Below are 16,250 nucleotides of genomic sequence, written 5' to 3' on the forward strand. Positions count from 1 at the left end.
CAGAAACAGACCCTTCAGTCCAACTTGTCCATGCGGACAGATATCCTAACTCAATCTAGTCCCACCCTCCAAACCCTTCCTATTCATATACCCATCCAGATGACTTTTAAATGTTGCAATTGTACCAGCCTCCACCACTTCCTCTGGCAGCTCATTCCATACATATACCATCCTCTACTTGAAAACGTTGCCCCTTAGGTCTCTTTTATATCTTTCCCCTCTCACCCTAAACCTATGCCCTATAGTTCTGGACTCCCCCACACCAAGGAAAAGACTTTGTCTATTTACCCTATCCATGCCCCTCATGATTTTATAAACCTTTATAAGGTCACACCTCAGCCTCCGATGCTCCAGGGAAAACAGCCCCAGCCTATTCAGCCTCTCCCTATAGCTCAAATCCTCCAAACCTGCAACATCCTTGTAAATCTTTTCTGAACCCTTTCAAGTTTCATAACATCATTCCAATTGGAAGGAGACCAGAATTGCACACAATATTCCTAAAGTGGCGTAACCAATGTCCCATACAGCTGCAACATGACCTCCCAACTCCTGTATTCAATACTCTGACCAAAAAATGAAGAAATATAGTGGACCCAGCACCGATCCTTGTGGCACTCCACTGGTCACAGGCCTCCAGTCAGAAAAACAACCCTCCACCACCACTCTCTGTCTTCTACCTTTGAGTCAATTCTTTATCCAAATGGCTAATTCTCCCTGTATTCTATGAGATGTAACCTTGCTAACCAGTCTCCATGGGGAACCTTGTCGAATGCCTTACTGAATCCTTATAGATCACGTCCACGGCTCTGCCCTCATCAATCCTCTTTGTTACTTCCTCAAAAAATTCAATCAAGTTTGCGAGACATGATTTCCCACACACAAAGCCATGTTGACTATCCCCAATCAGTTCTTGCCTTTCCAAATACATGTACATCCAGTCCCTCAGGATTCCTTCCAACAACTTGCCCACCACCAACATCAGGCTCACTGGTCTATAGTTCCTTGGCTTGTCCTGACCACCTGTTAAATAGTGGCACCGAGTTAGCCAACCTCCAGTCTCCCGGCACCTCAACTGTGACTATCAATAATGCAAATATCTCAGCAAGGGGCCCAGCAATCACTTCTCTAACCTCCCACAGAGTTTTAGGGTACACCTGATTGGGTGCTGGAGATTTGTCTACTTTTATGTGTTTCAAGACATCCAGCACTTCCTCCTCTGTAATATGAACATTTTTAAGGTGTCACCATCTATTTCCCTACTTTCTATATCTTCCATGTCCTTCCCCACAGTAAATACTGATGCAAAATACTCGAATAGAGTCTCCCCCATCTCCTGTGGCTCCACACAAAAGCTGCCTTGCTGATCTTTGAGGGGCCCTATTCTCTCTCTAGTTACCCTTTATCTTAACAAGATGTAATTTATTGCTTATTACCAAGTAATACAAATCAATTGACTCGTTAGACAGTTACTAATACTACCATGAGCAAGCGATGACACATCTGAAGCTATTTGGACTCTTCGAACAAGACGGCGAAAAGATAATTTACGCAGTCTTGAATATTAACATTTTCAGTGCCATTACCTGATAGATATTTTCCTATTCACCCATGTTATTGTACACCTCTGGAGCAGGTGGGACTTGAACCCAGGTTGCCTGGTTTAGAGGTAGAAACACTGCCACACTGCCACATAAGTGCTTTCCATTATCCTGTAAAACATCAGCAGATGCCAGTGCTTAAAGTCTGATCTGACTTGGCAGATGGCAGCAATGTTAGAAGAAACTTTATAATCACCTTACGTTGCTTAATATCAGTAAGATATCTTCAAACCTTGGCTCATATTTAACAAACTACCAGCCCCCCTCCAATTCCATTTTGATTTAGCCCATAGCTCTCCTGAGCCCCCCACCTGTCGCTTTTGATGGTTCACTTTGCCCATAATGGGCTAGATTTTGCTTGTAAATAGCTATTTGGCTTTGTGGGTATCTTACTGGTGGTGATTAGTAGTTTTACAAAAAAAAGTCACAGTGATTTGGTGATGTGAAAGTTGCTCAGTTGTATGTGATAGCACCTCTGGATATGAAAGAAAAATCAAACTAGGATAGTCTACATCTTAGGGTATTGCACGATGTGGTGGCAGAGAAATTAGATCCATTGCTTACAATATTCCAAAATTCCAGGGATGCTGGAAAGATTCCAGTAGAATGGAAAATAGCTAATATAATGCCCTTATTCAACAAAGGAGGGAGGCAAAATGTGAGAATTTATAGATCTGTTAGTTTAACATTTGTTTTTGGGAAAGTGTTAGAATCAATTATCAAAGAACAGTATCAGGACATTTGCAAAGTCAAAATGCTATCTATCAGAGCCAGCATGGTTTTATGAAGGGCAAATCATGTTTGACTAATTTGTTAGAGTTCTTTGAAGATGTAACAAGCAAAGTGGATAATGGGGATCCTGTAGATGTAATATATCTGGACTTCCAGAAGGCATTTGATAAGGTGCCACACAAAAGATTAATTCACAAGGTTGCATCATTTGGGATTTGGGGTAATTTATTAGTTTGGATAGATGTCTGATTGACAGATAGAAGACAGAGAGTTGAGGTAAATGGCTTTTTTTCTGGATGGCAAATTGTAACCAGTGGGGTGCCATAGGGTTGAGTCTTTGGACATCAGCTATTTACAACCTACATTAATAACTTGGTACAGGGATAGAAGGTTCTATAGCCAAATTTGAGATGACCCCAAAAATAGGCGGGACGGTAAATTGCAATGAGGAAATAAGAACCTTTCAACTGGACATGGATAGGTTAGGAGAGTGGACCAAAATGTGGCAGATGGAGTTTAACATGGGTAAATGCAAGGTCATGCATTCGGGTTGAAAAAATGGCAAGGCCACCTATTTTCTTTATGAGGAGAGATTTCAGAGTGGTTTGTTGCAGAGGGATCTCAGTGTATTCATTCATGAGTCACAGCAAACTAGCATGCAGATACAGTAGTTGATATAGAAAGTGAACGGAATGTTGGCTTTTATAGCTAAAGGAAATGAATATAAAGGTCAGGGGTTTGTTGAATGAAAAGAGATTGAACAGTTTAGGCATATACTCTCTGGAATTCAGAAGAATGAGGGGAGATCAAATTGAGGTATTCAAGATGATACAAAGTGTAGATAAAATAGATAAGGAGCAGATGCTTCCTCATGTGAGCATTCTAGGGTGAGAGGTCATAGTCTTAGAATCAAGGGGTAGCAAAGTTAAAACAGAGTTGAAGAGAAATTACTTCACCAAAAGGGATGTGAATCTGTGGAATTTGCTACCCCAAAGTGTGGGGGATACTGGGACAGTGAGCAAATTTAAGGAGGAGTTAGACAGATTTTTAATTGGTAATGGGTTATTGGGATATGGAAAGAAGACAGGAAAATGGGGGTGAGAAGCATATCAATCATGATTGAATAGTGGAGCAGACTCGATGGGGTGAATGGCCTAATTCTGCTCCTGCATCTTGTGAACTCATGAACTCACTGGTCATCACTCAAATGGCGGCACTCATGACTAATATCTAACGTTCATGTACACACCCACATAATTTAAAAAAACTCTTTCATAGAATGTAGATGTCCCTAACAAGCCAACATTTGTTAGTGAAATGCAAGTAAGATAGCTCAATTAAAAAGCATTGGCAGATTACAATGCATTTCCTGATTCTTGACCCTTTAGACATCCCCATTGTTCCGAGCACACATGAACTTTCAAATCTACAACTTGGCCTCTGGTTATGGAGCTAAGGTTGTCTATGTTTTTATAACAGTCTTCCAAAATTGGCCCAGCATGTTCAAACATCTGTGTCTACGCACTCTAGGCACCACTGTCTCTGCACTTCTTTTAGAATAATACTATTTAACTTATATAATCTCGTCTTGTGTTTCCTGCAAACTTCGTGAGTTTATGCATTTTTGAATTAAATCTGCTGTGAGTCTGCTCATTTCACCTGTCTTCTATGTCCCCTTGAAGTCCAAACAACATCATCCTAACTGTTTTTTTAAAACTTTTGTGTTATCAACAAACATTGAAATAATACCCTATTTACCCAAATCCAGGTCATTCACATTGAAAAGAGAAGATAATCTTCTACCAAATTTGAATTAACTGAAAATGCAATTTTTGTTTGAGAAATTTAAATAATCAGGAATAAATTGTACTGATATACACATCAGAAACTGACAAGTACAACAACATAATGCCATTCAGGGCTACTATTAATGAAGTCAACTGCAATGAACACTGTACAAAATATAAATGAACAGTTGAAAAGTTGCTATGGCGTGTATATTTGATATGTGTCAATTTTTCTACTTGATTTATCCTTTTTGTATTAATTAATCAAATGCCAGTTCTTGTTTTTATGTAAATCTGGAATACAACTGCTTTAGTCGTTAAGAGGTTAATAGTACCATATTTATACTAAATTTCTGCTGTCCAATACCAACATACATTCCAGTCTTACGTAGAAACTTTGCCAGGGTGTTTCCACATATACTTAAATCTAGTAGAATAGAATTTCACAACTCTGCTGTGGATTGCTAGCACAGATTGTTTAGCTATCAAAGTGAAAATGGAAGATTTCACAAACAGTACAGAACATAATACAACTAGCAATGCAGGGTTCAATCAAAGTAACACTGATAACGAGACTCTTTTGAACATTATAAAGCTACCATTTCTTGTAGCACTCCTGTTGATCATGATTTCCATGGGTTGCACTATTGAGCTGAAGAAGCTGTGGGCACACCTAAAAAAACCCTGGACACTAGTTGTGGGCATGGTTTGCCAGTTTGGGTTTATGCCTCTCAGTGCATTTAGCCTAGCAACTCTTTTTAAGTTGAAACCTTTTCCAGCAATTGCTGTGATTATTATGGGCTCATGTCCTGGAGGAATTACTTCAAATGTAATGAGCTACTGGACTGATGGGGACATGGATCTCAGGTATGTGATTTTGGCTTTCTCCTTACATCCCAGTCTTCAACATATGCACGTTCTTTTCCTCCCTGCACAACTTTTTTGCATAATATTAACCATGCAACTGTGGGTGATAAACTGGTAACACCTACTTCTCTCTTCTCTTTATGTTGTCACTTTGTTTCCTTAATTCAAAAATGACCTGGATTTACTTTGATATAATTTACATAAGGTGTTTTGCCTGACCCTTTTCCAAGCTTGATTAAGTATATACTTAGTAGCAGCATTAGGACAGCAATCTGTTTGTGAAAAATTGCAAAAACTCCAGATGTGTAGGTGGGTATTGTTTTAAGGCTGTAAGCCTAAAATCACAAAATCTTAAAACAATGAAACAAACAATCTGGCCCATTGTTTCTGTGTTCGTTCATTGAAATCTCAACCAGTTAGTCACCCTTTATTCCTTACATCCCTTCCAGCTTCATGATTAACTGGGAATCAATGCTCCTTTTTACATATGATCATATAGCTCAAAAATCAGGTCTTCCTCTTACAATCTGAAATATGGGGAAATATGAATATACTTCAAATTTACTTCAAATCACATTATCATTAAAATGTTACAGGAGGAACATAAATATTAAATAATATCATCCAAAGTTTTTTTTCTCTGCCTTCACTTCATCGTCTTCCTTGTTTCCTCAAAGTGAAACTGAATGTCATTTGACAAGTAGTGCCTTTGCTTTCATCTGTGCCTGCAATTGTTAGCAACAAAGGAGCCATTAATAACGTAATAATGGCTAGACTACAAAAGCAGTGGAATTAGGTGGAGTAAAACGAGGAGAGTTCTCTATACTGCATAGAACTTGGAATATTTTGAAACCATGCCTTCCTAATGCAGTCAGACCTGCATTTACACCAGTGTGACATCAACAGATTATTATTGATTCTTTGTAATTGCCCCCTCATCTTCAACAGCTCTTCATTCCAAAGAAATTGGACTCGCGAGTCTTTTGTGGTACAGAATTACTTTGAGTAACAAATTTTTCTCATCCCGGTCTTAAGTGGTCCACCCACTTACTAGGCCTTTGATAAGGTGCCACACGGGAGGCTGCTGAGTAAGGTGAGGGCCCATGGTGTTCGAGGTGAGCTACTGGTATGAATTGAGGATTGGCTGTCTGACAGAAGGCAGAGAGTTGGGATAAAAGGTTCATATTCGGAATGGTAGCCGGTGACAAGCGGTGTCCCGCAGGGTTCAGTGTTGGGGCCGCAGCTGTTCATATTATATATTAATGATCTGGATGAAGGGACTGGGGGCATTCTAGCGAAGTTTGCCAATGATACGAAGTTAGGTGGACAGACAGGTAGTATGGAGGAAGTGGGGAGGCTGCAGAAGGATCTGGACAGTTTGGGAGAGTGGTCCAGCAAATGGCTGATGGAATTTAATGTGGGCAAATGTGAGGTCTTGCACTTTGGAAAAAAGAATAAAAGCATAGACTACTTTCTAAATGGTGAGAAAATTCATAAAGCCAAAGTACAAAGGGATCTGGGAGTGCTAGTTGAGGATTCTCTAAAGGTAAACATGCAGGTTGAGTCTGTGATTAAGAAAGCGAATGCAATGTTGTCATTTATCTCAAGAGGGTTGGAATATAAAAGCACCGTTGTGCTACTGAGACTTTATAAATCCCTAGTTAGGCCCCATTTGGAGTACTGTGTCCAGTTTTGGTCCCCACACCTCAGGAAGGACACACTGGCACTGGAGCGTGTCCAGCGGAGATTCACACGGATGATCCCTGGAATGGTTGGTCTAACATACGAGGAACGGTTGAGGATCCTGGGATTGTATTCATTGGAGTTTAGAAGATTAAGGAGAGATCTAATAGAAACTTACAAGATAATACATGGCTTGGAGAGGGTGGATGCTAGGCAATTGTTTCCGTTAGGGGAGGAGACTAGGACCCGTGGACACAGCCTTAGAATTAGAGGGGGTCAATTCAGAACAAAAATGTGGAGCCATTTCTTCAGCCAGAGAGTGGTGGGCCTGTGGAATTCTTGGCGCAGAGTGCAGTGGAGGCCGGGACGCTAAATGTCTTCAAGGCAGAGATTGATAGATTCTTGATGTCACAAGGAATTAAGGGCTATGGGGAGAATGTGGGTAAATGGAGTTGAAATGCCCATCAGCCATGATTGAATGGCGGAGTGGACTCGATGGGCCGAATGGCCTTACTTCCACTCCTATGTCTTATGGTCTTATGGTCTTATCCTGCAGTTTTCCCTGCACCAGGGAAAAATGTATCATCCCAGCATCTAATCTGTCCAACTCCTGTTTAAATTTTATATGCAATTGGATTCCCTCTCATCCTTCTAAACTTTAGTGAATTCCAGTTCAGTTGAACCAATCTCCTCTCCAAAGTCTTGCCATTCCTGCTATCAGTCTAGTGCATGTTTGCTGCATTTCCTTTACTTCAAGTGTATCCTGTTCGAATACAGAGACCAAAACTCATGCAATACTCCAGGTGTGGTGTCAGCAAGGCCCTCTTTAAACTGCAGTAAGATGTCCCTACATTTGAACTCAAAACTTCTTGCAATGAAGCCCAAAATGCTATTTGCCTCCCTAACCACTTACTACACCCACCTGTATACTTTCATTGACACCGAGGTCCCTTTGTACATCCACACTTCTCAATGTGTTCAATGAGATAATTATAAGGAAATCTGTTCTAGTGAAGTTGGTTGAAGGATAAATATTGGCCAGAAAACTGGGGAAACTTTGACTGCCTTTTAGTGAAGTTTATTAGATTTCTTATGGGAGGAGTACATTGCTAATCAAGCCTCACTATTCTACAAGCCATATAAAAAGTGTAAAAGTTTTATTTAACCTCCACAATGATCAACTTTGTATCATTACCAAGAACAATTGTCCATCAAGCTTCTGTTATTAACTTAAAAATGACCCCTTTTTCATAAACCAACTTATTCTTAAAACAAATGGCAAAACTGGTTTATGGCCAAGTTAATAGTTGGAATTAAACTATATTCTGTTAATCTACACCACAACTATTGACACAATAGAGAAAAGGATACAGTTTTGTCCAGCTGTGGTTTCCCAATAAAAAAGGGAAAAATAAATTCTGTGGAGGGGCGTGAATCTAAACTGAAAGGATTAGATGGTAAGATGTCTCACAGTCTAGTCATTTTCCTGGAGATGAGTTTGAAAAGCTAACAACTGCAGAATTGATGAGATCTTCAAATCAGACTTGTGTCCAAATAAAAGTCTGGAAGACATCTAAAGTTCTGCACAATTTTAGCCAAGAGATCTTTGCAGATGGTTCTGCTCTCGAGTTTCCTGCTTATATTTCAGGAGACAGAAATCACTCCTTTGTTCAGAAGTTACTGGGTCAGCTCAGGGGTAGATCAGCAATATCAGTGATGAGGATTTTGGGAGGGGGGGGAAGGGATAAAGAAATCAGGGATTAGGGATAACGCATTAGGGAGTCAATGATGCCTACATGGGCTAAAGTAGAAATATTGTTAAAACAGAGGGATACAAGCAACCCCTTTCAAAGGTTTTAACATGTCAGGTATAGACAGTAGAGATTGAGTGAATCCTTAGAAGAGTATATCCATATTACAGAGGATGAGATGTTGATGTCTTGAAATGCATAAAAGTAGATAAATTCCCAGGACCCAATCAGGTTTACCCCAGAAGTCTGTGGAAAGCTAGGGAAAGGGTTGCTAGACGTCTTGCTGAGGTATTTGCTTCATCAATAGTCACAGGTGAGGTGCTGGAAGACTGGAGGTTGGCTAACTTGGTGCCACTATTCAAGGAAGGTGGTAAGGACAAGCCAGGGAACTATAGACCGGTGAGTCTAACATCAGTGGTGGACAAATTGTTGGAGGGAATCCTGAGGGACAGGATTACATGTATTTGGAATGGCAAGGACTAATTAGCAATGGTCAGCATGGCTGTGTGTGTGGGAAATCATGTCTCATGAACTTGATTGAGTTTTTAAAAGAAGCAATGAAGAGGATTGATATGGGCAGAGTGGTAGATGTGATCTACATGAGGTGTTCAACAAGGTTCCTCATGGTAGACTGGTGAGCAAAGTTAGATCTCATGGAATACAGAGAGAATTAGCCATTTGGATTCAGAACTAGCTCAAAGGTAGAAGACAGAGGGTGGTGGTGGAGGTTTGCCTTTCAGCCTGGAGGCCTGTGACCAGTGGTGGGCCACAAGGATCGGTGCTGGGTCCACTGCTTTTCATCATTTATATAAATAATCTGGATTTGAACATAAGAGGTATTGTTAATAAAATTGAAGGTGTAGTGGACAGCAAAGAAGGTTACCTCAAAGTACAATGGGATCTTGATCAAATGGTCCAATGGGCTGAGGAGTGGCAGATGGCATTTAATTTAGATAAATGTGAGGTGTTACATTTTGGAAAATCAAATCAGAGCAGCACTTATATGCTTAATGGTAAGGTCCTCGGCAATGTGATTGAACAAAGAGACCTTGGAGTGCAGGTTCGTAGTTCCTTGAAAGTAGAGGCACAAGTAGATAGGATAGTGAAGAATATGAGATAGTGAAGAAGGATAGTTCGGTATGCTTTCCTTTATTGGTCAGAGCATTGAGTATAGGAATTGGGAGGTCATGTTGTGGCTGCACAGGACATTGGTTCAGCCACTTTTCGAATATTGCGTGCAATTCTGGTCTCCTTCCTATCTGAGGGATGTTGTGAAATTTGATAGGGTTCAGAAAAGATTTACAAGGACATTGCCAGAGTTGGGGGATTTGAGCTACAGGGAGAGGCTGAATAGAATGGGGGAGGGGCATGGATAGAATAAATAGACAAGGCCTATTCCCTGGGGTGGGGGAGTCCATACCAGAGGGCATAGGTTTAGGGCGAGAGGGGAGAAATTTAAAAGGGACCTGAGAAGCAACTTTTTCACAGTGAGGGTGGTATGTGTATGGAATGAGCTGCCAGAGGAAGTGGTGGAGGCTGCTACAATTACAACATTTAAAAGGCATCTGGATGGGTATATGAATAAGAAGGGTTTAGAGGGATATGGGCCAAGTGTTGGAAAATGGGACTGGATTAGGTTGGGATACCTGGTCGGCATGGACGGGTTGGACCAAAGTGTCTGTTTCCATGCTGTACATCTCTTATAACTCTATGACTGATCTGCCTCCTGAGAGTGGATTAGTGTCCCACTCCTCATGTACTCTGTTAAAACCCAAAGTGAACGGTTCAAGGTGGGTTAGGTTGCTGTTTCATTTTGTTTTAAATTTATCCTCCCAATTTATCTAAGCCCAATTGTTTTCATTTCAAGTTGTTCAGCTGAACAAAAATATTCAGCTTGGATTTGTAATAGCCATTCCTGACAAACTCAGTTGAATTTGTTTGGAAGAAGGACTGAAGTAGCTGTTAGGAAAATACTTGAGCTATCTACACAAATGCAGTTCAAAGAATATCATTCATCCATCAAGGTCTGGTCAGGAGGAAGGAGCCAAATCCATCCCAGTTGGAATGGAGATTGAACAACAAGCTATTGGTACCAATCTAATCCACACCAGCTGTCCAACTAACTGGCCTCTAAAGAATTTGAGATGCTATGGCATATACTTTGGAGTTCCAATTTGGAGGAAGTTCAGTGGATAGGAAATTACATTCAATGACCTTGCTCAGTCTTGTGAACTTTTTTATGGCACTAAATCCAGGTCCTTGGAGTTGATCTCTTAGCTTTAATTAAATAGAACGTAGAACAGCACAGGAAAGGAATGGGGCCTTCAACCCACAATGCTGTGGTAAACATGACGCCAAATGAAACTAATCCCTTCTGTCTGCTCTTGGTCCATATCTCTCCCGTCTTTGCATATTCATGTGCTTAACTAAAAGTCCCTTAATTGTCACTATCGCATCTGCCTCAACCACCACCCTTGGCAGTGTGATCCAGACTCCTACCATGCTCTGTGTAAAATATTTACCCCTCATGTCTCCTTTGAACTTTCTCCCTCTCACCTTAAGTGCATCCCCCCAGCATTAGACATTTTCACTCTGGGAAAAGATTATGACTGTTAACCCTATAATTTTATAGACTTCTATCAAGTTTTCCCCAAGCCTCCACCTCTCGAGAAAAAAATCCAAGTTTTTCTAGTCTGTTCTTATAGCATATATCCCTTAATTCAGGAAACATCCTGGGAAACCAGTTTTGCACCCTCACCAAAGACTCCACATCCTTCCTGTAAGGTGATGACCAGAATTGAATGCAATACTCAAAGTGTGGGCTACCCAGAGTCTTATAAAGACGCAGTATGACATCCTGAATCTTATACTCAGTTCCCTGACCTATAAAGGCAAGAATGTTGTATGTTTTCTTCACCACCCTATCTACTTGTGTGGCCACTTTCAGGGAGCTATGGACTTGAACCCCAATGTCTTTCTGTCCATCAAATCTATCCTTAACTTTCTACTGAAAATGTGTTGCTGGAAAAGTGCAGCAGGTCAGGCAGCCTCCAAGGGGCAGGAGAATCGACATTTCGGGCATGAGCCCTTCTTCAGGAATCTTTAGTTTCCTGAAGAAGGGCTCATGCCCGAAACGTCGATTCTCCTGCTCCTTGGATGCTGCCTGACCTTCTGCATTTTTCCAGCCACACATTTTCAGCTCTGATCTCCAGCATCTGCAGTCCTCACTTTCTCCCTTAACTTTCTACATCAATCTGCTTCCCTATGTGTGGATGGCTTCCTGGCTCTTAGATGGGCTCTGGGCTTCTTTCCCCTCCTGTATGAAGGTATTCAGCACTCCATCAGAAAACTGCGCAGCCATTCCCTAGCTTGTTGCCAAATTGCTCCTACTGAGAAACTTATAGTCAGCTCCTGCAGCTGCCAGAATATGCCTCCGTTTTAGGAAGTGCAGATGGTTTAAAAAATGAAGGTGAAATTGCATTGCTGTGAACATTACTTGAGTCTGGGTCCAATGCTGGGTGTGTATCAATGAACACTGTGCACTGCAATTCCTGTGCAAGCGCATAGCCTTTCCAATATTCAGCACCAGAGAATATGAATCAGGGATTTGGGGATAATTCACCTACTTTTTGTCATAATAATGTCAGAGGTTGTTTTACGTACACTTGAGGTAAATGGGCCCTCAATTTATCAGCTTATCAGAAAGACAAATCATACCAGAAATATGATTTTACTTCCAACTACTAAACAATGATGGATAGAAATTGTGATACATTTTATGTCTTACTTTCAGAAAAAGGCTACAATATGTTACATATCAATATTGCAGAAGCAAAAGAAAAACGTGTGAAAGCCAGTATTCACAGCAATGAAATTTAACCTTCACTTCTTAAACCACAAGTTAGGGAATGGCTGCACAGTTTTCTAATGGAGTGCTGAATACCTTCATACAGGAGTTGAAAGAAGCCCAGAGCCCATCGTTGCACTGGGAGTCAGGAAGCCATCCACACTTAGAGAAGCAGATTGATGTAGAAAGTTAAGAATAGATTTGATGGACAGAAAGATATTGGGGTTCCAGCCCATAGCTCCCTGAAAGTGGCCATACAAGTAGATAGGGTGTTAAAGAAAACACAGGGCATTTATAGGTCAAGGAATTGTGTACAAGAGTCAAGATGTCATGTTGCAGCTTTACAAGACCTTGGGTAGGCCACACTTTGAGTATTAGAGTCATAGAGATGTATAGCATGGAAACAGACCCTTTGGTCCAACCCGTCCACGCCGACCAGATATCCCAACCCAATCTAGTCCCACCTGCCAGCACTTGGCCCATATCCCTCCAAACCCTTCCTATTCATATACCCATCCAGATGCCTTTTAAATGTTGCAATTGTACCAGCCTCCATCACTTCCTCTGGCAGCTCATTCCATACACGTACCACCCTCTGTATGAAAAAGTTGCCCCAGAGGTCTCTTTTATATCTTTCCCCTCTCACCCTAAACCTATGCCCTCTAGTTCTGGACTCTCCGGCTCCAGGCAAAAGACTTTGCCTATTTACCCTATCCGTGCCCCTCATAATTTTGTAAACCTCTATAAGGTCACCCCTCAGCCTCCGACGCTCCAGGGAAAACAGCCCCAGCCTGTTCAGCCTCTCTCCATAGCTCACTCCTCCAACCCTGGCAATATCCTTGTAAATCTTTTCTGAATCCTTTCAAGTTTCACAACATCTTTCCGATAGGACAGAGACCAGAATTGCACCCAATATTCCGACAGTGGCCTAACCAATGTCCTGTACAGCCGCAACATGACCTCCCAACTCCTGTATAGTGTGGACGGCTAAGAATATCAGATTTTGAGACTGAATATTGCCATGGTCTATAATGTAATAAAACTCAAGGCTACAAGAATGAAAGTTTATGATAATCCGTTTCAAGTGTCAAGGATGTTGGCTTCTCTCTGAAGGGAATGTAGGGAAATATACAGTACTGGATTAATTTTATAAAATGGTACTCAGGCAAATTAAAGGATTGGTCTGAAAATAAGGGGATACTCTGTTAATACCAGAAAAGCTTGACATTTAGAATTTGCACAATGAGGTGAGAATTTGGAATTTGTCAGATGTAATAGTTTTTGATGGTATTGCTCACTTCTTGCTGTTCATTGTTTATGGTCAAAATGATGTGTTGACTTAATCTGATGGAGAATGGGAGTATAAATTCATTTGAAAAAAACACTACAAAGGAAAGAGGCACTGAAAAACATAGGGGCCCAAAGACATAATTGCCTAAAAGTTTACACTGGCGAAACTATATAAAGACTATATAAATTTTGACTTTATAAATGGAGGTATGAATAAAAGAGTAAATAAGTAATAATGAATGTATGTGACATTGCTTGGCTACAAAGATTTGGGTGGTGCTTTATAACAAAGAAATTAAAAGGCATGAGGAGTTCAAAGTGTAAATTTACCAAGATGATGCCAGAAATAGGAAACTAAGTTTTCTGAGGACAGACTCAGAATACTGCACCTGTCCTCACTGGAGCACAGAAAATTTGAAGGAGCCTTAATACTGGTATGTAAAATTACAATAGCTTTGAGATATTAAAGATGAGCTATTACCTCAAATTGGTGAGTTAGTAAAGAAGGATTATCTCAATTTGAAATTGTCAAAATGAGGATAGAGAAATTAGGGAATTTATTTGATTTAAGAGTTTTATTAGAATGTGGAATGCTTTGTCAAATAGTGAGTGATTGAGATGATGATCATTGCAAATTTTAAGGAAAAGCAGAGAATTATTTCCAACTTAGGAATTTCATGGTTTTGAAAAGACGGCATTGCATCAGCAAAATGCTGACATAGACATGATGGACCAAATGGCCGCCTACTGCATTATAAAGACCTGTATTTTTGCTGACAAATTCATGTGGTTAAGCGGAGACAATTGAGTATAAAGAGAACAGAAATTTTGAGAAATTTATCACATGTTAATGTGGTACTGACCAAGGGTTGGTATGTGAGCACAGAAAATGACGGTGAACCTGATTATGAATAACAGATATGTAATGTCAGACCATTCTGCATAAATAAAGTCTGACAGGGTGTTTACTGTAATTTCCTGTGTTGCTAGCACTTATTGGGAAATCATAGTATGGACTGCATTATTCTGATGTGTTCTCATGGCATGATAAGTGCTTGGTGAATGCAGGAACTCAGAAAATCTAGATATAAATCAGCTTCATTAAGGCAGAGAACTGGCAGAAACAACGTTAGCTGTATTTTCTACTCAATTGCAAAGCAACGACACTTGCTGCTGATCTCTGAGAAAGGTTCTACTAAGATCTAGTGATCTTTCCCCTTTCCTGATGACCATGTAAATCTGGTGCCAAAGCAAATGACATCTTGGCACACAGCAATAGTCATGTCCGTAAGCAGTCTATCATGTTGAAGTATTCATAGGTTGCAAACATAGAAATTAAAAGTATTAAAAGTTCATTTTTAATTTAAATATCAGGGAATTAATATAACAGATTGAATGAAGGTAAAAACTTAAAATATAGATGAACACACTTGAAAAAAATTGTTGTCTTCAGGTATCTCACAGAATTTTTATATCATAAAAAAAGGAGATTTGGCCCATCATATTTGTGCTGGCTTATCAAAGAAGCAATTTGCATCATGCTACTCCAGCCTTCTCCCTGTGTTCGCCACACAATTTATTCCTTTTCATATAACAATCAAATTCCCTCTATGATTCTGTGAATATATTTTATCATTATGGAGAAATGTGCTATTCCGTTTTGTGTTTTTAAAAACTGGGGGCTGAATTGAGAAATGTGTTTTAAAACCAATGTTTGAAAGGGTGGCTGCTGATATGAAAAGCAAGTAACCTGACACCCATGAAAAGCATTGTTTACTGTTTTAACAAGCAGTAGTTGAAGTTTAAATTTTGACATTTGAGGCCAAGGAGAATGTTCAGATCCAGCTTTTATTTGTAATAAATCTTGATTGGTCTATGGACTAGTGACCAGTTACCAATAACTAGGACTTTCTGTCTGACAATTGTGTGATTGGTTCCCAGGTAACTGAGCAGCTTGGATCTAGGAGCAAGTTATATAGAGACTCAAGAGTTCAGGAACAGCCCCTCTGTTTCTGTAGTTAAAACTCACTGTAGGCCTGAAAAAGAAATTACATTATCTTGTCTGCAACAGTTGTTCTAAGCTGTGACTTTTAATGGATATGTTTGAGATTTCTATGAGTGAACTAGCCACTCTGCTTCTTCCCCTCACTCACTCCAACCTCACTCCCTCCAAACATGCAGCAGTCTACTCTCTCTGCACCAATCCCCGGTTCACCATCAAACCCGCTGACAAATGCAGGGCTTTGGTTGTCTGGAGAACGATCTCTATGTAACAGAGGCTGACACCACGTCCTACCTCCCCCTTACCCGCAAACCCATTGTGACCCATCAGGACAAAATTACTCACACTGTCCGTGCCCTCATTTCCTCCTGTGATCTCCCCCCACTGCCTCCAAAATCATAGACCCCAGCCCCACACTACCCAGTTCTATCTGCTCCCCAAGATCTACACCAGCTGACCCATCTCAGCATGCTCCTGCCCCACCAAACTCATCTCTTCCTACCTAGATTCCTCTTTAGTTCAGGAACTTGTTATCTACATCCATGACACCAACCACGCCCTCCATCTAGTTCCCTGGCTTCCAGCACTTTATTTTCACTATGGACAGGCATTCCATATACATGCCCATACCCACAATGATGGCCTCCAGGTGCTCCACTTCTTACTCTCCAAAAGACCCATTCAGTCTCCCTC

The 16,250-nt window shown here is 40.6% G+C and overlaps 1 protein-coding gene across 2 annotated transcripts in view; it reads left to right on the forward strand.

Moving 5' to 3' along the window:
• The first annotated feature begins 4,589 nt into the window (after window positions 1-4,589).
• Window positions 4,590-16,250, forward strand: part of LOC132820094 (sodium-dependent organic anion transporter-like) — a 58,677-nt gene continuing 47,016 nt past the window's right edge. The window contains exon 1 of one of the 2 annotated variants that reach the window (XM_060832017.1): window positions 4,590-4,984. In XM_060832017.1, the coding sequence (XP_060688000.1) occupies window positions 4,614-4,984 (371 nt within the window). In that variant the 5' untranslated portion in view covers window positions 4,590-4,613. The remainder of the gene's footprint in view (window positions 4,985-16,250) is intronic. The other variant, XM_060832027.1, reaches the window with a different exon arrangement.

This window comes from Hemiscyllium ocellatum, chromosome 1 (assembly GCF_020745735.1).
Source record: "Hemiscyllium ocellatum isolate sHemOce1 chromosome 1, sHemOce1.pat.X.cur, whole genome shotgun sequence".
Taxonomy (NCBI): domain Eukaryota; kingdom Metazoa; phylum Chordata; class Chondrichthyes; order Orectolobiformes; family Hemiscylliidae; genus Hemiscyllium; species Hemiscyllium ocellatum.